Below are 20,865 nucleotides of genomic sequence, written 5' to 3' on the forward strand. Positions count from 1 at the left end.
GACTGGAGTCACCCACACACCAGACTGGAGTCACCCACAGACCAGACTGGAGTCACCCACAGCCCAGACTGGAGTCACTGACAGACCAGACTGGAGTCACCCACAGACCAGACTGGAGTCACCCACAGACCAGACTGGAGTCACTGACAGACCAGACTGGAGTCACTGACAGACCAGACTGGAGTCACCGACAGACCAGACTGGAGTCACCCACAGACGAGGCTGGAGTCACCCACAGACCAGACTGGAGTCACTGACAGACCAGACTGTAGTGACCCACCGACCAGACTGGAGTCACCCACAGACCAGACTGCAGTCACCGAGAGACCAGACAGGAGTCGCCGAGAGACCAGACTGGAGTCACCCACAGACCAGACTGGAGTCACCCACAGACCAGACTGGAGTCACCCACAGACCAGACTGGAGTCACCCACAGACCAGACTGGAGTCAGTGACAGACCAGACTGGAGTCAGTGACAGACCAGACTGGAGTCACCCACAGACCAGACTGGAGTCACCCACAGACCAGACTGGAGTCAGTGACAGACCAGACTGGAGTCACCCACAGACCAGATTGGAGTCACCCACAGGCCAGACTGGAGTCACCCCCAGACCAGACTGGAGTCACTGACAGACCAGACTGGAGTCACCCACAATCCAGACTGGAGTCACCCACAGACCAGACTGGAGTCACCGACAGACCAGACTGGAGTCACCCACACACCAGACTGGAGTCACCTACAGACCAGATTGGAGTAACCCACAGACCAGACTGGAGTCACCCACAGACCAGACTGGAGTCACTGACAGACCAGACTGGAGTCACCCACAGACGAGGCTGGAGTCACCGACAGACCAGACTGGAGTCACCCACAGACGAGGCTGGAGTCACCCACAGACCAGACTGGAGTCACCCACAGACCAGACTGGAGTCACTGACAGACCAGACTGTAGTGACCCACCGACCAGACTGGAGTCACCCACAGACCCGACTGCAGTCACCGAGAGACCAGACAGGAGTCACCGAGAGACCAGACTGCAGTCACCGAGAGACCAGACTGGAGTCACCCACAGACCAGACTGGAGTCACTGACAGACCAGACTGGAGTCACCCACAGACCAGACTGGAGTCACCCACAGACCAGACTGGAGTCACTGACAGACCAGACTGGAGCCACTGACAGACCAGACTGGAGTCACCCACAGACCAGACTGGAGCCACTGACAGACCAGACTGGAGTCACCCACAGACCAGACTGGAGCCACTGACAGACCAGACTGGAGTCACCCACAGACCACACTGGAGTCAGCCACTGACCAGACTGGAGTCACCTCCAGACCAGACTGGAGTGAGCCACAGACCAGACTGGAGTCACCCACAGACCCGACTGGAGTCACATCCAGACCAGACTGGAGTCACCCGCAGACCAGACTGGAGTCACCCACAGACCAGACTGGAGTCACCCACAGACCAGACTGGAGTCACCGACAGACCAGACTGGAGTCACCCACAGACCCGACTGGAGTCACATCCAGACCAGACTGGAGTCACGCGCAGACCAGACTGGAGTCACCCACAGACCAGACTGGAGTCACCCACAGACCAGACTGGAGTCACCGACAGACCAGACTGGAGTCACCCACAGACGAGACTGGAGTCACCCACAGACCAGAGTGGAGTCACCCACAGACCAGACTGGAGTCACCGAGAGACCAGACAGGAGTCGCCGAGAGACCAGACTGGAGTCACCCACAGACCAGTCTGGAGTCACCGACAGACCAGACTGGAGTCACCCACAGACCAGACTGGAGTCACTGACAATCCAGAATGGAGTCACCTACAGACCAGACTGGCGTCACCCACAGACCAGACTGGAGTCACCCACAGACCCGACTGGAGTCACATCCAGACCAGACTGGAGTCACCCGCAGACCAGACTGGAGTCACCCACAGACCAGACTGGAGTCACCGACAGACCAGACTGGAGTCACCCACAGACGAGACTGGAGTCACCCACAGACCAGAGTGGAGTCACTGACAGACCAGACTGGAGTCACCCGCAGACCAGACTGGAGTCACCCACAGACCAGACTGGAGTCACCGAGAGACCAGACAGGAGTCGCCGAGAGACCAGACTGGAGTCACCCACAGACCAGACTGGAGTCACCCACAGACCAGACTGGAGTCACCCACAGACCAGACTGGAGTCACCCACAGACCAGACTGGAGTCACCCACAGACCAGACTGGAGTCAGTGACAGACCAGACTGGAGTCAGTGGCAGACCAGACTGGAGTCACTGACAAACCAGACTGGAGTCACTGACAGACCAGACTGGAGTCACCCACAGACCAGACTGGAGTCACCCACAGACCAGACAGGAGTCACTGACAGACCAAACTGGAGTCACCCACAGACCAGACTAGAGTCACCCACAGACCACACAGGAGTCACTGACAGACCAGACTGGAGTCACCTACAGACCAGACTGGAGTCAGTGACAGAACAGACTGGAGTCACCCCCAGACCAGACTGGAGTCACTGACAGACGAGACTGGAGTCACCCCCAGACCAGACTGGAGTCACTGACAGACCAGACTGGAGTCTCCCACAGACCAGACTAGAGTCACTGACAGACCAGACTGGAGTCACCCACAGACCAGACTGGAGTCACCCACAGACAAGACTGGAGTCACCCCCAGACCAGACTGGAGTCACTGACAGACCAGACTGGAGTCACTGACAGACCAGACTGGAGTCACCCACAGACCAGACTGGAGTCACCCACAGACCAGACTAGAGTCACTGACAGACCAGACTGGAGTCACCCACAGACCAGACTGGAGTCACTGACAGACCAGACTGGAGTCACCCACAGACCAGACTGGAGTCACCCCCAGACCAGACTGGAGTCACCCACAGACCAGACTGGAGTCACTGACAGACCAGACTGGAGTCACTGACAGACCAGACTGGAGTCACCCGCAGACCAGACTGGAGTCACCCACAGACCAGACTGGAGTCACCCACAGACCAGACTGGAGTCACCCGCAGACCAGACTGGAGTCACCCACAGACCAGACTGGAGTCACCCACAGACCAGACTGGAGTCACCCACAGACCAGACTGGAGTCACCCCCAGACCAGACTGGAGTCACCCCCAGACCAGACTGGAGTCACCCCCAGACCAGACTGGAGTCACCCACAGACCAGACTGGAGTCACTGACAGACCAGACTGGAGTCACCCACAGACCAGACTGGAGTCACCCCCAGACCAGACTGGAGTCAATGACAGACCAGACTGGAGTCACCCACAGACCAGACTGGAGTCACTGACAGACCAGACTGGAGTCACCCACAGACCAGACTGGAGTCACTGACAGACCAGACTGGAGTCACCCACAGACCAGACTGGAGTCACCCCCAGACCAGACTGGAGTCACCCACAGACCAGACTGGAGTCACCCACAGACCAGACTGGAGTCACCCACAGACCAGACTGGAGTCACTGACAGACCAGACTGGAGTCACCCACAGACCAGACTGGAGTCACCCACAGACCAGACTGGAGTCACTGACAGACCAGACTGGAGTCACTGACAGACCAGACTGGAGTCACCCACACACCAGACTGGAGTCACCCACAGACCAGACTGGAGTCACCCACAGACCAGACTGGAGTCACTGACAGACCAGACTGGAGTCACCCACAGACCAGACTGGAGTCACCCACAGACCAGACTGGAGTCACTGACAGACCAGACTGGAGTCACTGACAGACCAGACTGGAGTCACCGACAGACCAGACTGGAGTCACCCACAGACGAGGCTGGAGTCACCCACAGACTAGACTGGAGTCACTGACAGACCAGACTGTAGTGACCCACCGACCAGACTGGAGTCACCCACAGACCAGACTGCAGTCACCGAGAGACCAGACAGGAGTCGCCGAGAGACCAGACTGGAGTCACCCACAGACCAGACTGGAGTCACCCACAGACCAGACTGGAGTCACCCACAGACCAGACTGGAGTCACCCACAGACCAGACTGGAGTCAGTGACAGACCAGACTGGAGTCAGTGACAGACCAGACTGGAGTCACCCACAGACCAGACTGGAGTCACCCACAGACCAGACTGGAGTCAGTGACAGACCAGACTGGAGTCACCCACAGACCAGATTGGAGTCACCCACAGGCCAGACTGGAGTCACCCCCAGACCAGACTGGAGTCACTGACAGACCAGACTGGAGTCACCCACAATCCAGACTGGAGTCACCCACAGACCAGACTGGAGTCACCGACAGACCAGACTGGAGTCACCCACACACCAGACTGGAGTCACCTACAGACCAGACTGGAGTCACCCACAGACCAGACTGGAGTCACCCACAGACCAGACTGGAGTCACTGACAGACCAGACTGGAGTCACCCACAGACGAGGCTGGAGTCACCGACAGACCAGACTGGAGTCACCCACAGACGAGGCTGGAGTCACCCACAGACCAGACTGGAGTCACCCACAGACCAGACTGGAGTCACTGACAGACCAGACTGTAGTGACCCACCGACCAGACTGGAGTCACCCACAGACCCGACTGCAGTCACCGAGAGACCAGACAGGAGTCACCGAGAGACCAGACTGCAGTCACCGAGAGACCAGACTGGAGTCGCCGAGAGACCAGACTGGAGTCACCCACAGACCAGACTGCAGTCACCGAGAGACCAGACTGGAGTCACCCACAGACCAGACTGGAGTCACCCACAGACCAGACTGGAGTCACCGAGAGACCAGACTGGAGTCACCCACAGACCAGACTGGAGTCACTGACAGACCAGACTGGAGTCACCCACAGACCAGACTGGAGTCACCCACAGACCAGACTGGAGTCACCCACAGACCAGAGTGGAGTCAGTGACAGACCAGACTGGAGTCACCCACAGACCAGACTGGAGTCACCGACAGACCAGACTGGAGTCACCCACAGACGAGGCTGGAGTCACCCACAGACCAGACTGGAGTCACTGACAGACCAGACTGTAGTGACCCACCGACCAGACTGGAGTCACCCACAGACCAGACTGGAGTCACCGAGAGACTAGACTGGAGTCACCAACAGACCAGACTGGAGTCACCCACAGACCAGACTGGAGTCACCCACAGACCAGACTGGAGTCACCCCCAGACTAGACTGGTGTCACCCGCAGACCAGACTGGAGTCACTGACAGACCAGACTGGAGTCACCGACAGACCAGACTGGAGTCACCCACAGACCAGACTAGAGTCACCCACAGACCAGACTGGAGTCACCCACAGACCAGACTGGAGTCACCCACAGACCAGATTGGAGTCAACCACAGACCAGACTGGAGTCACTGACAGACCAGACGGGAGTCACCCACAGACAAGACTGGAGTCACTGACAGACCAGACTGGAGTCACCCACAGACCAGAGTGGAGTCACCCACAGACCAGACTGGAGTCACCCACAGACCAGACTGGAGTCACTGACAGACCAGACTGGAGTCACCCACAGACCAGACTGGAGTCACCCCCAGACCAGACTGGAGTCACTGACAGACCAGACTGGAGTCACCCACAGGCCAGACTGGAGTCACCCACAGACCAGACTGGAGTCACCCACAGACCAGACTGGAGTCACCCACAGACCAGACTGGAGTCACCCACACACCAGACTGGAGTCACCCACAGACCAGACTGGAGTCACCCACAGACCAGACTGGCGTCACCGACAGACCAGACTGGAGTCACCCACAGACCAGACTGGAGTCACCCACAGACTAGACTGGAGTCACTGACAGACCAGACTGGAGTCACCTACAGACCAGACTGGAGTCACCCACAGACCAGACTGGAGTCACCGACAGACCAGACTGGAGTCACCCACAGACCAGACTGGAGTCACCCACAGACCAGGCTGGAGTCACCGACAGACCAGACTGGAGTCACCCACAGACCAGACTGGAGTCACCCACAGACCAGCCTGGAGTCACCCACAGACCAGGCTGGAGTCAACCACAGACCAGACTGGAGTCACTGACAGACCAGACTGGAGTCACCCACAGACCTGACTGGAGTCACCCACAGACCAGACTGGAGTCACCGACAGACCAGAATGGAGTCACCCACAGACTAGACTGGAGTCACCCACAGACCAAACTGGAGTCAGTGACAGACCAGACTGGAGTCACCCACACACCAGACTGGAGTCACCCACAGACCAGACTGGAGTCACCGACAGACCAGACTGGAGTCACCCACCGACCAGACTGGAGTCACCCACACACCAGACTGGAGTCACTGACAGACCAGACTGGAGTCACCCACAGACCAGACTGGAGTCACTGACAGACCAGACTGGAGTCACCCACAGACCAGACTGGAGTCACCGACAGACCAGACTGGAGTCACTGACAGACCAGACTGGAGTCACTGACAGACCAGACTGGAGTCACCCACAGACCAGACTGGAGTCACTGACAGACCAGACTGGAGTCACTGACAGACCAGACTGGAGTCACCGAGAGACCAGACTGGAGTCACTGACAGACCAGACTGGAGTCACTGACAGACGAGACTGGAGTCACCCACAGACCAGACTGGAGTCACCGACAGACCAGACTGGAGTCACTGACAGACCAGACTGGAGTCACTGACAGACCAGACTGGAGTCACCCACAGACCAGACTGGAGTCACCCACAGACCAGGCCTGAGTCACCCACATGCCCGACTGGAGTCACCCACAGACCAGGCTGGAGTCACTGACAGACGAGACAGGTTTTTTTCTCAAGTTCAGGATTTGACCTGTTGGTTTTTGTGACCATCCAACAGCTTCATGGTCACTTTTACTGATCCCAGCTTTTCCCCGGACGTTTGAAGTGAAATTCCCAAACTCCCAAAGCGGGGATTAACAAGGGATTCTCTGGATTATTAAACCCAGACCTTCAGATCACTGATCCAGAAACAGATCCACTGAAACACCACAGCCCAAACCATGGTGAGTGTGAATGAGAGAAGAGGATTGCTCCCTTGTAGCAGCGTCAGTGTGGTTTCAATGTGAAGTGACTGGACTCTGTGACAGTGAAAGGGGAGGAGGTTAATGTACGGCAGTGTATCACAGTGTCTATACTGGGGGCACAGTGAGAGAGATGGGGGATCCCTCCATTCAAAAACCTGCCACAGCAAAGTGATTGAAACTGGAGCCTTTGGGCGATATCACCACCTTTACCTCATGCCCCGTGGATATAAATCAGATCCTGATTAAATAATCTGGGTGTGTGAACAACTTTCTGTGAAGATATTATTTGAATTGTGAATGAACAGAGAGGAACAGCGAGTGGATGAAGAACAATGAAAACTCCGTGTGGATTCACTCATCTTCCTGAAAAGTCCTGAAAACCCCCGAATTTGACACCCGTTGTGCGGGGGACACCCGGACACAGACTGAGGAGTTAATATAGCTCCTGGACGCTTGTCTGGGACATTTTATTTTGGGCTGGATCTCATACCCGCGGTTTTTGATCTGGGGTGAAGCACTGTGATACTGGAGCCACAGCGATAGAGAGCTTGACACAAACTCCCCCACCACAAATGACCGTGTGTATCAGAGTCTGTGTCCATGGATCCACATTCATGTTTCCCAGAGTGGAATATCTGAACACCGACCCGGATTGTTGGAGGGAAATGTCGATTTCTGGGAAAATAAAGGACAAAAAGGAGGTGATTCTGATTGTCGGTATTGTGCATGAGCTGGTGTCTGCAGACAGGAAAACTGCAAAAATACTTCATTTATTCATACATTTGGAAAAGGGTTAGGATGGAATTCCAGATCAAAATACAGGAAACTGCTGCTCCAGGTTAAAACCCGGTTTATATTTACATTACCCTGAGATTATTACATATTGTGGACAAGTTCAGTTATTGTATGGGGTGAATGAGCAGACGGAGCACAGTGACTACTGGGGGAGTGGAACCTTCGTGGAAGTGACTTCAGGTAAGACAAACTTCTCAATTCCTTCCTTACCGAATATTTATTTTCTGTAATTTGTGTTATTAGTGAATTTAAGAATTCAAGTGCAATGTATGATTCACCTGAAATCAGTGAGATATTTGGAACAGTGAGATATTTAGATGATTCTATCTGAGAGAGGTGGATTTCTGTAGAGTCGAGAATAGGAATCTGATAAACTGGATTTACTCTCAAAGGTTAAGATTTAACTCCACAGAATTGATTCTCAGAATCTAATAAAGATTCAGGATCTGTTTAATATGTTCTGCTTGATTCAGATGATAGTTTTCAGGACACTTTATGTTGGGGCAGGTTTGGTGATTTTGGATTTCAGGAATTTTGCAGGCGTGTTAGGATTTTGTGAAAATCTGAAGAAAACGCATCATCCAATTGTGCTGTGATTGAACAGATAGTGTCACCGTTTAAAGTTTTATTTATTTCAGTTCTAACATTGCAGGAACAGTTTTTGGGTGTAAACGGGATACGTTCCATGTTTCACTTGACAGTTTAGTGATCCCGGTGGGAAAATGGTTCACACAGGGTGAGAATCCGGACGGACAGGCAACAGACGGCAGGTGGAATAAGATTGTGTATTATTGAGGCAGGATTTCATTAGCACTTTGACAATAACTGTTTAACTCTCTGTGATGCCGGAGCTCTCGATAGAGTTTAAATCATCTCTCGCCTCTGAGATCTCAGCTCAAACTGAACCCACACTCGAGGGTTGGGAACTGGAAGGGTTTCTGTGTGGTTGAATATTTTCCTGGGAATGACAGTAATGGATCTGTTCATTGTTAATTTATCGGAATCTGGTGGGGGGCTGGTTTAGCTCAGCTGGCTTGACAGCTGGTTCGTGACATAGAACGAGGCCAGCAGCACACCAGCTGAGGTTAATCATGAAGGTCAACCTTGCCTGAGGTATGGTGATCCTCGGGTTAAATCGCCACCAGTTAGCTCTCCCCCTTAAAGGGGAAAGCAGCCTCTGGTCATCCTGGGCGACTTTTCACTGCTGTGATATTTGCATGATCTGTTTTGGAGGCAGCACGGTAGCATTGTGGATAGCACAATTGCTTCACAGCTCCAGGGTCCCAGGTTCGATTCCGGCTTGGGTCACTGTCTGTGCGGAGTCTGCACGTTCTCCCCGTGGGTTTCCTCCGGGTGCTCCGGTTTCCTCCCACAGTCCAAAGATGTGCAGGTTAGGTGGATTGGCCATGGTAAATTGCCCTTATTGTCCAAAATTGCCCTTTGTGTTGGGTGGGGTTACTGGGTTAAGGGGATAGGGTGGAGGTGTGGACCTTGGGTCGGGTGCTCTTTCCAAGAGCCGGTGCAGACTCGATGGGCCGAATGGTCTCCTTCTGCACTGTAAATTCTATGAACTCTCTATGATTTTTATGTTCGCTGTTTCAATGTTTATAATTTTTACATTCACACATTGGACTGTGAAATTCATACAAATATATTAACTGAATAATTAAATGTCACCATGAGAGTGAGTCCAATAGGAGGGAATAAGATGTTTGCAGTGTGAGTGTAACAAGGTTTATTATTCAGGCTGATCGCTGCTTTTAACGAAGGCAAATTTAAGTTGGGTGTGTGGGAAATGAGATGATCCTTTTTCAGGTTCAGGTTTCTGGTCTATTCGAGGTAGAGTTTCAGTGACTTCTCCAAACCTGCCGGGTTAGGGGAGAGAGGTATTTGTGACGGGAATTCGCTAAATATTTCTGGGAACAGTGAAATTCCCCCAGGTTCTATCGATAATTACTTTTCTGCATTGAATTGGTTTATTGCAACAATATCATTAATTAAATTAACAGAAAAGGACAATGATAATTACAATATGTTGCCCAGAGGAACTTTACCCAGATTCATTTTGGATAAAGCACACAGCAAACTTTCATTGTACCGCGTCTCAGCACCTGGATTCCACGGTGCAGAAATACATCTCGGCTGGTGGCACAACATGGGTGGTATCATGTCGGCTGCCCGTCATATTCAGCACCTGATATTTAATTCAATTCACAGCTATGGAAGGGAATAACAGGCGCTGTGGACAAAGAGCAGGCCACCCGATCACCGCCCAATTTGTGTCACTGCCCGAGATGAACGTCGAGCCTGGAGTGTTTGATTCTAACACGGACTGTGCGATGGGAACATCACTGGGCACAAACACTGAGTGAGGGGTTTATTGAACTGGAATAAAATACCTCAGTCTATGCGGTCCCAATTCACCTTCCTCCTCAGCAGAAAGACTGAAAAGTGGACAAACATTTCCCGTGCCCAGTTGATTTTCAACATGATTTTTGCAGTGGTTATTGTTCACCATGTTGTCTGAATTTAGTTCCTTGGTTCCACATCCTTCATTCCTTCATTTCAACTCATCTGTAAATCTCCTTTTTTAACGCCGTCTTTCCTTCTCCCTTTTTTTTCCTCTTTCCTTTGTTCTCATTTTTCTGACTTGGTCTTTCTCTCTCTCTCTCTCTCTGTGAATGGGTCAGTGTCAGTCTCTCTCTCTGTGAATGGGTCAGTCTCTCTCTCTCTCTCTCTCTCTCTCTCTGTGTGAATGGGTCAGTCTCTCTCTCTCTCTCTCTCTCTGTGAATGGGTCAGTGTCAGTCTCTCTCTCTGTGTGAATGGGTCAGTCTCTCTCTCTCTCTCTCTGTGTGAATGGGTCAGTCTCTCTCTCTCTCTCTCTCTGTGAATGGGTCAGTGTCAGTCTCTCTCTCTGTGTGAATGGGTCAGTCTCTCTCTCTCTCTCTCTGTGTGAATGGGTCAGTCTCTCTCTCTCTCTCTCTGTGAATGGGTCAGTGTCAGTCTCTCTCTCTCTGTGAATGGGTCAGTCTCTCTCTCTCTCTCTGTGAATGGATCAGTGTCAGTCTCTCTCTCTCTGTGAATGGGTCAGTCTCTCTCTCTCTCTCTGTGTGAATGGGTCAGTCTCTCTCTCTCTCTCTCTGTGAATGGGTCAGTGTCAGTCTCTCTCTCTCTGTGAATGGGTCAGTCTCTCTCTCTCTCTCTCTCTGTGAATGGGTCAGTGTCAGTCTCTCTCTCTCTGTGAATGGGTCAGTCTCTCTCTCTCTGTGTGAATGGGTCAGTCTCTCTCTCTCTCTCTCTCTGTGAATGGGTCAGTGTCAGTCTCTCTCTGTGAATGGGTCAGTGACAGTCTCTCTCTCTCTGTGAATGGGTCAGTCTCTCTCTCTCTCTCTCTCTGTGAATGGGTCAGTGTCAGTCTCTCTCTCTCTCTGTGAATGGGTCAGTGTCAGTCTCTCTCTGTGAATGGGTCAGTCTCTCTCTCTCTCTCTGTGCATGGGTCAGTGTCAGTCTCTCTCTCTCTCTGTGAATGGGTCAGTGTCAGTCTCTCTCTCTCTGTGAATGGGTCAGTCTCTCTCTCTCTCTGTGAATGGGTCAGTGTCAGTCTCTCTCTCTCTGTGAATGGGTCAGTGTCAGTCTCTCTCTCTGTGTGAATGGGTCAGTGTCAGTCTCTCTCTCTCTGTGAATGGGTCAGTGTCAGCCTCTCTCTGTGAATGGGTCAGTGTCAGTCTCTCTCTCTCTGTGAATGGGTCAGTGTCAGTCTCTCTCTCTCTGTGAATGGGTCAGTGTCAGTCTCTCTCTCTCTGTGAATGGGTCAGTGTCAGTCTCTCTCTCTCTCTCTGTGAATGGGTCAGTGTCAGTCTCTCTCTCTCTCTCTGTGAATGGGTCAGTGTCAGTCTCTCTCTGTGAGTGGGTCAGTCTCTCTCTCTGCGTGGGTCAGTCTCTCTCTCTCTCTCTGTGAATGGGTCAGTGTTAGTCTCTCTCTCTCTCTGTGAATGGGTCAGTCTCTCTCTCTCTCTCTCTCTGTGAATGGGTCAGTATCAGCCTCTCTCTGTGTGTGAATGGGTCAGTGTCAGTCTCTCTCTCTCTGTGAATGGGTCAGTGTCAGCCTCTCTCTGTGAATGGGTCAGTGTCAGTCTCTCTCTCTGTGAATGGGTCAGTGTCAGTCTCTCTCTCTCTCTCTGAGTGGGCCAGTCTCTCTCTCTCTCTCTCTGTGAATGGGTCAGTGTCAGTCTCTCTCTCTGTGAATGGGTCAGTGTCAGTCTCTCTCTCTCTCTCTGAGTGGGCCAGTCTCTCTCTCTCTCACTCTGTGAATGGGTCAGTGTCAGTCTCTCTCTCTGTGAATGGGTCAGTGTCAGTCTCTCTCTCTCTCTCTCTCTGTGAATGGGTCAGTGTCAGTCGCTCTCTCTGAGTGGGTCAGTCTCTCTCTCTCTCTCACTCTCTGTGAGTGGGTCAGTCTCTCTCTCTCGCTCTTTGTCTCTCCCGCTGTTCCACAAGACGAAGAATACAGTCCTCACATCTATAAATTGAGATAAAGCTTGAGCAGTTCTGGAAAGATGTTGAAAGGATCAGTTCATTGTGAGCAATGAATAGGATGTTGGTGCTGTGCTGCCCTGTACTGTGTGAGGCCAATTCCAGTCCAATGCTCGAGCCTCAGTCTGCATTGGGCAGATATTTAAAATACCCCGGGATTAATCGTTTCGGGTTGAATGGGGTTTAAATGGTTTCTTCGGGGTGGGGGGGAAAAGAGATTTTTAAATTTCTGAGTGACATAGAGAGGATACAAGGGGAGAAATATAGTGTGCTGGACTGAGAATTGGTTAACAGACAGGAAGCAGAGTGGGAATAATCGGATCATTCCCGTACTGGCCTCACCGAACAGGTGCCGGAATGTGGCGACTAGGGGCTTTTTGCAGTAACTTCATTGAAGCCTACTTAGTGATTATTATTATTATTCTCCGGATAGCAGGCTCTGATTGGTGGGGTAACGCAGGGATCTGTGCTGGGGTCACTGCTTTTCACAAACTACATCAATGATTTGGGTGTGGGGTGGGGACAAAGTGTCATTTTCCACATTTGCCGATGACACCAAACTGGGGGAAACATAAGTTTTGAAGAGGATGGAAGGAGCTTCCAGAGGACAGGGACAGGCTGAGTGAGTGGCTGCAACGTGGCAGTTGTGAATAAGGAGGAAGTTAGTCACTTTGGTAGGAAAAGCAGAAAGGCAGATGGAAGAGGTTGGGACGTTCAGGTGCTCAAAGGGACCTGGATGTCCTTGTTCATGAGTCACTAAAGGTTAGCATGCAGGGGCAGCAAGCAATGAGGAGGGTAAATGGTATGTTGGCCTTCATAGTGAGGGCATTTGAGTACAAGAGTAAGGGTGTTTTGATGCAGTTGTCGAGAGCCTGGTGAGATTTCACCTGAACACTGTGTACAGTTTGGTCTCCTTATCTAAGGAGGGATATACTTCCCAGAGAAGGAGTGAAAACGTGGAGCAGACTAATCCCTGGGATGGTGGGATTGTTTTATGAGGTGAGATTGAGGAGACCGGGTCTGCATTCCAGCGGATTTTGAGGAATGACAGGCTGGGAAAAACACGTGGCTGGGAGGCCGGAGAATCCCGCCCATGATGTTTCCCCCAACCGGTGAGACTAAAACAAGGGAACATCATTTCAGGGAAAGACTGGGATAAGGGGGGATTTCTTCACTCAGAGTGGGGTGAAGCTTTGGAAATTTCGACCCCAGAAGGTTGCGGAAGCTCTTTGAAAAAGTTCAAACAGAAATTGATAGATTTCTGGAGACCAATGACATAGATTATCATAGAATGTACAGTGCAGAAGGATGCCATTCGGCCCATTGAGTCTGCACCAGCTCCTGGAAAGAGCACCCTACCCAAGCCCACACCTCCACCCTTTCCCCATAACCCAGTAACCCCATTCAACCAACATTAAGGGCAATTTTGGACACGATGGGCAATTTAGCATGGCCAATCCACCTAACCCGCACATCTTTGGACTGTGGGAGGAAACCGGAGCACCGGAAGGAAACCCATGCACACACGGGGAGAACGTGCAAACTCCACAAAGACAGTGACCCAGCCGGGAATCGAACCTGGGACCCTGGAGCTGTAAAGCAATTGTGCTAACCATTATGCTACCATGCTGCCATGAAGGAAATGTCGGTAATCCGGGAAAGTGGCATTGAGGTAGATGGTCAACAATGATCTAATTGAATGGTGGAGCACGCTCGATGGAATAAATGGCCTGCTTTTGTTCCTAAGGGGGAAAATTAAAAGCAGGATTATTTCACACATCACAGACCAATCAACCTGAGGGCACTGGGGGGGAATCTTTCGAACATTATCCACGTAAGATGTGTTGAAGCATCATTGAAGCAGTAATTCCTGTATTCTGGAATTTGCTGCCTGAAATGGTGGAAGGAGCAGATTCCATGGGGACATTCAGAAAGGGAATTGGAGAGATAACGAATGGAACATCTGAATATACCTTTCCTTCCTGCTTTCTCTCCATTGAAAAGAGAGTTCTTCCCCCTCCTTCAACAGGATACATGAAAACCACTGCCAAAGAGGGCAGCAATCAATCACTTTAGAAGGAATTGGATGCCCATTTGAGGGAAATACATTCACAGGGATAGAGTGGGGAGCTGGGGCAGATTGGATTCTTCTGCAGAGGGCTGGCATGGGCTTGATGGGCTGAATGATCTCTTTCTGTGGTGCCAAGAATCTTGAACTCTCAAACATTTCAGAAAACTTGGAAAAGAGCAATGAAGTGAGATTAATAGGTTAGTTCAGGAGAAGAGAAAGCACGGGGAAAATAGGTTGAATAATCTTCTTCAGAGCTGTATCACTGATGGCGATGTAATTAGCTTTACGCAGGATGGTAAATCGGCAGCTAGTTCCACAATCTATCTGAGTTAATTTTCCATCAGTTTGGAAAGCTCCCTCTACACTGTCCCCATCAAACACTCCCAGGACAGGGACAGCACGGGGTTAGATACAGAGTAAAGGTCCCTCTGCACTGTCCCCATCAAACACTCCCAGGACAGGTACGGCACGGGGTTAGATACAGTGTAAAGCTCCCTCTACACTGTCCTCATCAAACACTCCCAGGACAGGGTTAGCACAGGGTTAGATACAGAGTAAAGCTCCCTCTGCACTGTCCCCATCAAACACTCCCAGGACAGGTACAGCACGGGGTTAGATACAGAGTGAAGCACCCTCTGCACTGTCCTCATCAAACACTCCCAGGACAGGTACAGCACGGGGTTAGATACAGAGTAAAGCTCCCTCTACACTGTCCCCATCAAACACTCCCAGGACAGGAACAGCACGGGGTTAGATACAGAGTAAAGCTCCCTCTGCACTGTCCTCATCAAACACTCCCAGGACAGGTACAGCACGGGGTTAGATACAGAGTGAAGCTCCCTCTACACTGTCCACATCAAACACTCCCAGGACAGGTACAGCACGGGGTTAGATACAGAGTAAAGCTCCCTCTACACTGTCCCCATCAAACACTCCCAGGACAGGAACAGCACGGGGTTAGATACAGAGTAAAGCTCCCTCTGCACTGTCCTCATCAAACACTCCCAGGACAGGTACAGCACGGGGTTAGATACAGAGTAAAGCTCCCTCTGCACTGTCCTCATCAAACACTCCCAGGACAGGTACAGCACGGGGTTAGATACAGAGTAACGCTCCCTCTACACTGTCCCCATCAAACACTCCCAGGACAGGGACAGCACGGGGTTAGATACAGAGTAAAGCTCCCTCTACACTGTCCCCATCAAACACTCCCAGGACAGGTACGGCATGGGGTTAGATACAGTGTAAAGCTCCCTCTACACTGTCCTCATCAAACACTCCCAGGACAGGGTTAGCACAAGGTTAGATACAGAGTAAAGCTCCCTCTGCACTGTCCCCATCAAACACTCCCAGGACAGGTACAGCACGGGGTTAGATACAGAGTGAAGCTCCCTCTACACTGTCCTCATCAAACACTCCCAGGACAGGTACAGCACAGGGTTAGATACAGAGTAAAGCTCCCTCTGCACTGTCCTCATCAAACACTCCCAGGACAAGTACAGCACGGGGTTAGATACAGAGTGAAGCTCCCTCTACACTGTCCACATCAAACACTCCCAGGACAGGTACAGCACGGGGTTAGATACAGAGTAACGCTCCCCCTACACTGTCCCCATCAAACACTCCCAGGACAGGGAAAGCACGGGGTTAGATACAGAGTAAAGCTCCCTCTGCACTGTCCTCATCAAACACTCGCAGGACAGGTACAGCACGGGGTTAGATACAGAGTAAAGCTCCCTCTCCACTGTCCTCATCAAACACTCCCAGGACAGGGACAGCACGGGGTTAGATACAGAGTAAAGCTCCCTCTGCACTGTCCTCATCAAACACTTCCAGGACAGGTACAGCGCGGGGTTAGATACAGAGTAAAGCTCCCTCTACACTGTCCCCATCAAACACTCCCAGGACAGGTACAGCACGGGGTTAGATACAGAGTAAAGCTCCCTCTCCACTGTCCTCATCAAACACTCCCAGGACAGGTACAGCACGGGGTTAGATACAGAGTAAAGCTCCCTCTCCACTGTCCTCATCAAACACTCCCAGGACAGGTACAGCACGGGGTTAGATACAGAGTAAAGCTCCCTCTACACTGTCCCCATCAAACACTCCCAGGACAGGTACAGCGCGGGGTTAGATACAGAGTGAAGCTCCCTCTCCACTGTCCCTATCAAACACTCCCAGGACAGGTACAGCACGGGGTTAGATACAGAGTAAAGCTCCCTCTACACTGTCCCAATCAAACACTCCCAGGACAGGTACAGCACGGGGTTAGATACAGAATAAAGCCCCCTCTACACTGTCCCCATCAAACACTCTCAGGACAGGGACAGCACGGGGTTAGATACAGAGTAAAGCTCCCTCTGCACTGTCCCCATCAAACACTCCCAGGACAGGTACAGCACGGGGTTAGATACAGAGTAAAGCTCTCTCGACACTGTCCCCATCAAACACTCCCAGGACAGGTACAGCACGGGGTTAGATACAGAATAAAGCCCCCTCTACACTGTCCCCATCAAACACTCCCAGGACAGGGACAGCACGGGGTTAGATACAGAGTAAAGCTCCCTCTCCACTGTCCTCATCAAACACTCCCAGGACAGGTACAGCACGGGGTTAGATACAGAATAAAGCCCCCTCTACACTGTCCCCATCAAACACTCCCAGGACAGGGACAGCACGGGGTTAGATACAGAGTAAAGCTCCCTCTACACTGTCCTCATCAAACACTCCCAGGACAGGGACAGCACGGGGTTAGATACAGAGTAAAGCTCCCTCTACACTGTCCCCATCAAACACTCCCAGGACAGGTACAGCACGGAGTTAGATACAGAGTAAAGCTCTCTCTACACTGTCCCCATCAAACACTCCCAGGACAGGGACAGCACGGGGTTAGATACAGAGTAAAGCTCCCTCTACACTGTCCCCATCAAACACTCCCAGGACAGGTACAGCACGGGGTTAGATACAGAGTAAAGCTACCTCTACACTGTCCCCAACAAACACTCCCAGGACAGGGACAGCACGGGGTTAGATACAGAGTAAAGCTCCCTCTACACTGTCCCCATCAAACACTCGCAGGACAGGAACAGCACGGGGTTAGATAGGTCCGGATTTTGCTTCCGCACAGAATTGCTTCAGATTTCTGTTATTTTATCGGGCTTTACTTTTCAAATGAAATGCTAACTTTTCGCTCTGCTGCCGAGGAGTTGCTGTGTGAATTCCAAGTCACACTTTTCTCCCCAGATGGGTGAGCTTTCAAACCTGCCTTTGTTATATTAACTGACATTGATGGTCATGAATTAAAAGTGATTGTGAAAGGAAGAAGCTGCACTGAGGACCTGTCATGTGCTCGGGCTGTCCCTGGGCACTTTACAGCATGTGAAGCACAATGGAAGTGACGTCTCTGTAACAGAGGAAATGTTTATGCCAGTTTCTGCAGAGCAGGATCCCATAAACAACAACAGGATACTGAACAGATAATCTGTTTTCTGTGATGTTGGTTGAAGGATAAACACTGGCCATGACTACAAAGGGTAACTTCAAGGTCTCATCGGAAAGGCAGCAACTCCACCAGTGCAGCACTCCCTCAGTAATACACTCGGTGTCAGCCTAGACTGAGTAATCGGAAAGGCAGCACCTCCACCAGTGCAGCACTCCCTCAGTAATACACTCGGTGTCAGCCTAGACTGAGTAATCGGAAAGGCAGCACCTCCACCAGTGCAGCACTCCCTCAGTAATACACGAGGTGTCAGCCTCGACTGAGTAATCAGAAAGGCAGCACCTCCACCAGAGCAGCACTCCCTCAGTAATACGCTCGGTGTCAGCCTAGGCTGAGCAATCGGAAAGGCAGCACCTCCACCAGTGCAGCACTCCCTCAGTAATACACTCGGTGTCAGCCTAGACTGATTAATCGGAAAGGCAGCACCTCCACCAGTGCAGCACTCCCTCAGTAATACACGAGGTGTCAGCCGAGACTGAGTAATCGGAAAGGCAGCACTTCCACCAGAGCAGCACTCCCTCAGTAATACACTCGGTGTCAGTCTAGACAGAGTAATCGGAAAGGCAGCACCTCCACCAGTGCAGCACTCCCTCAGTAATACACTCGGTGTCAGCCTAGACTGAGTAATTGGAAAGGCACCAACTCCACCAGTGCAGCACTCCCTCAGTAATACACGAGGTGTCAGCCTAGACTGAGTAATCGGAAAGGCAGCACCTCCACCAGTGCAGCACTCCCTCAGTAATACACGAGGTGTCAGCCTAGACTGAGTAATCGGAAAGGCAGCACCTCCACCAGTGCAGCACTCCCTCAGTAATACACTCGGTGTCAGCCTCGACTGAGTAATCAGAAAGGCAGCAACGCCACCAGTGCAGCACTCCCTCAGTAATACACTCGGTGTCAGCCTAGACTGAGTAATCGGAAAGGCAGCACATCCACCAGTGCAGCCCTCCCTCAGGAATACACTCGGTGTCAGCCTAGGCTGAGCAATCGGAAAGGCAGCACCTCCACCAGTGCAGCACTCCCTCAGTAATACACTCGGTGTCAGCCTAGACTAAGTAATCGGAAAGGCAGCACCTCCACCAGTGCAGCACTCCCTCAGTAATACACTCGGTGTCAGCCTAGACTGAGTAATCGGAAAGGCAGCACCTCCACCAGTGCAGCACTCCCTCAGTAATACACTCGGTGTCAGCCTAGACTGAGTAATCGGAAAGGCAGCACCTCCACCAGTGCAGCACTCCCTCAGTAATACACTCGGTGTCAGCCTAGACTAAGTAATCGGAAAGGCAGCACCTCCACCAGTGCAGCACTCCCTCAGTAATACACTCGGTGTCAGCCTAGACTGAGTAATCGGAAAGGCAGCACCTCCACCAGTGCAGCACTCCCTCAGTAATACACTAGGTGTCAGCCTAGACTGAGTAATCGTAAAGGCAGCACCTCCACCAGTGCAGCACTCCCTCAGTAATACACTCGGTGTCAGCCTAGACTGATTAATCGGAAAGGCAGCACCTCCACCAGTGCAGCACTCCCTCAGTAATACACGAGGTGTCAGCCTAGACTGAGTAATCGGAAAGGCAGCACTTCCACCAGAGCAGCACTCCCTCAGTAATACACTCGGTGTCAGTCTAGACAGAGTAATCGGAAAGGCAGCACCTCCACCAGTGCAGCACTCCCTCAGTAATACACGAGGTGTCAGCCTAGACTGAGTAATCGGAAAGGCAGCACCTCCACCAGTGCAGCACTCCCTCAGTAATACACGAGGTGTCAGCCTAGACTGAGTAATCGGAAAGGCAGCACCTCCACCAGTGCAGCACTCCCTCAGTAATACACTCGGTGTCAGCCTCGACTGAGTAATCAGAAAGGCAGCAACTCCACCAGTGCAGCACTCCCTCAGTAATACACTCGGTGTCAGCCTAGACTGAGTAATCGGAAAGGCAGCACCTCCACCAGTGCAGCCCTCCCTCAGTAATACACTCGGTGTCAGCCTAGACTGAGTAATCGGAAAGGCAGCAACTCCACCAGTTTAGCACTCCCTCAGTAATACACTCGGTGTCAGTCTAGACTGAGTAATCGGAAAGGCAGCACCTCCACCAGTGCAGCACTCCCTCAGTAATACACTCGGTGTCAGTCTAGACTGAGTAATCGGAAAGGCAGCACCTCCACCAGTGCAGCACTCCCTCAGTAATACACTCGGTGTCAGCCTAGACTGAGTAATCGGAAAGGCAGCAACTCCACCAGTGCAGCACTCCCTCAGTAATACACTCGGTGTCAGCCTAGACTGAGTAATCGGAAAGGCAGCAACTCCACCAGTTTAGCACTCCCTCAGTAATACACTCGGTGTCAGCCTAGACTGAGTAATCGGAAAGGCAGCACCTCCACCAGTGCAGCACTCCCTCAGTAATACACTCGGTGTCAGCCTAGACTGAGTAATCAGAAAGGCAGCACCTCCACCAGTGCAGCACTCCCTCAGTAATACACTCGGTGTCAGCCTAGACTGAGTAATCGGAAAGGCAGCACCTCCACCAGTGCAGCACTCCCTCAGTAATACACTCGGTGTCAGCCGAGACTGAGTAATCAGAAAGGCAGCAACTCCACCAGTGCAGCACTCCCTCAGTAATACACTCGGTCTCAGCCTAGACTGAGTAATCAGAAAGGCAGCACCTCCACCAGTGCAGCACTCCCTCAGTAATACACTCGGTGTCAGCCTAGACTGAGCAATCGGAAAGGCAGCACCTCCACCAGTGCAGCACTCCCTCAGTAATACACTCGGTGTCAGCCGAGACTGAGTAATCAGAAAGGCAGCACCACCACCAGTGCAGCACTCCCTCAGGAATACACTCGGTGTCAGCCGAGACAGAGTAATCGGAAAGGCAGCACCTCCACCAGAGCAGCACTCCCTCAGTAATACACTTGGTGTCAGCCTAGACT

At 51.9% G+C, this 20,865-nt stretch overlaps 1 protein-coding gene across 1 annotated transcript in view; it reads left to right on the top strand.

The window, feature by feature from the left end:
- LOC140419722 (uncharacterized) overlaps positions 1 to 20,865 on the top strand; it is a 77,212-nt gene that overhangs the window by 17,136 nt on the left and 39,211 nt on the right. Inside the window, exon 4 of the mRNA XM_072503658.1 lies at positions 7,979 to 8,019. Within this exon, the coding sequence (XP_072359759.1) occupies positions 7,979 to 8,019 (41 nt within the window). The remainder of the gene's footprint in view (positions 1 to 7,978; positions 8,020 to 20,865) is intronic.

Source organism: Scyliorhinus torazame, chromosome 5 (assembly GCF_047496885.1).
Source record: "Scyliorhinus torazame isolate Kashiwa2021f chromosome 5, sScyTor2.1, whole genome shotgun sequence".
Taxonomy (NCBI): domain Eukaryota; kingdom Metazoa; phylum Chordata; class Chondrichthyes; order Carcharhiniformes; family Scyliorhinidae; genus Scyliorhinus; species Scyliorhinus torazame.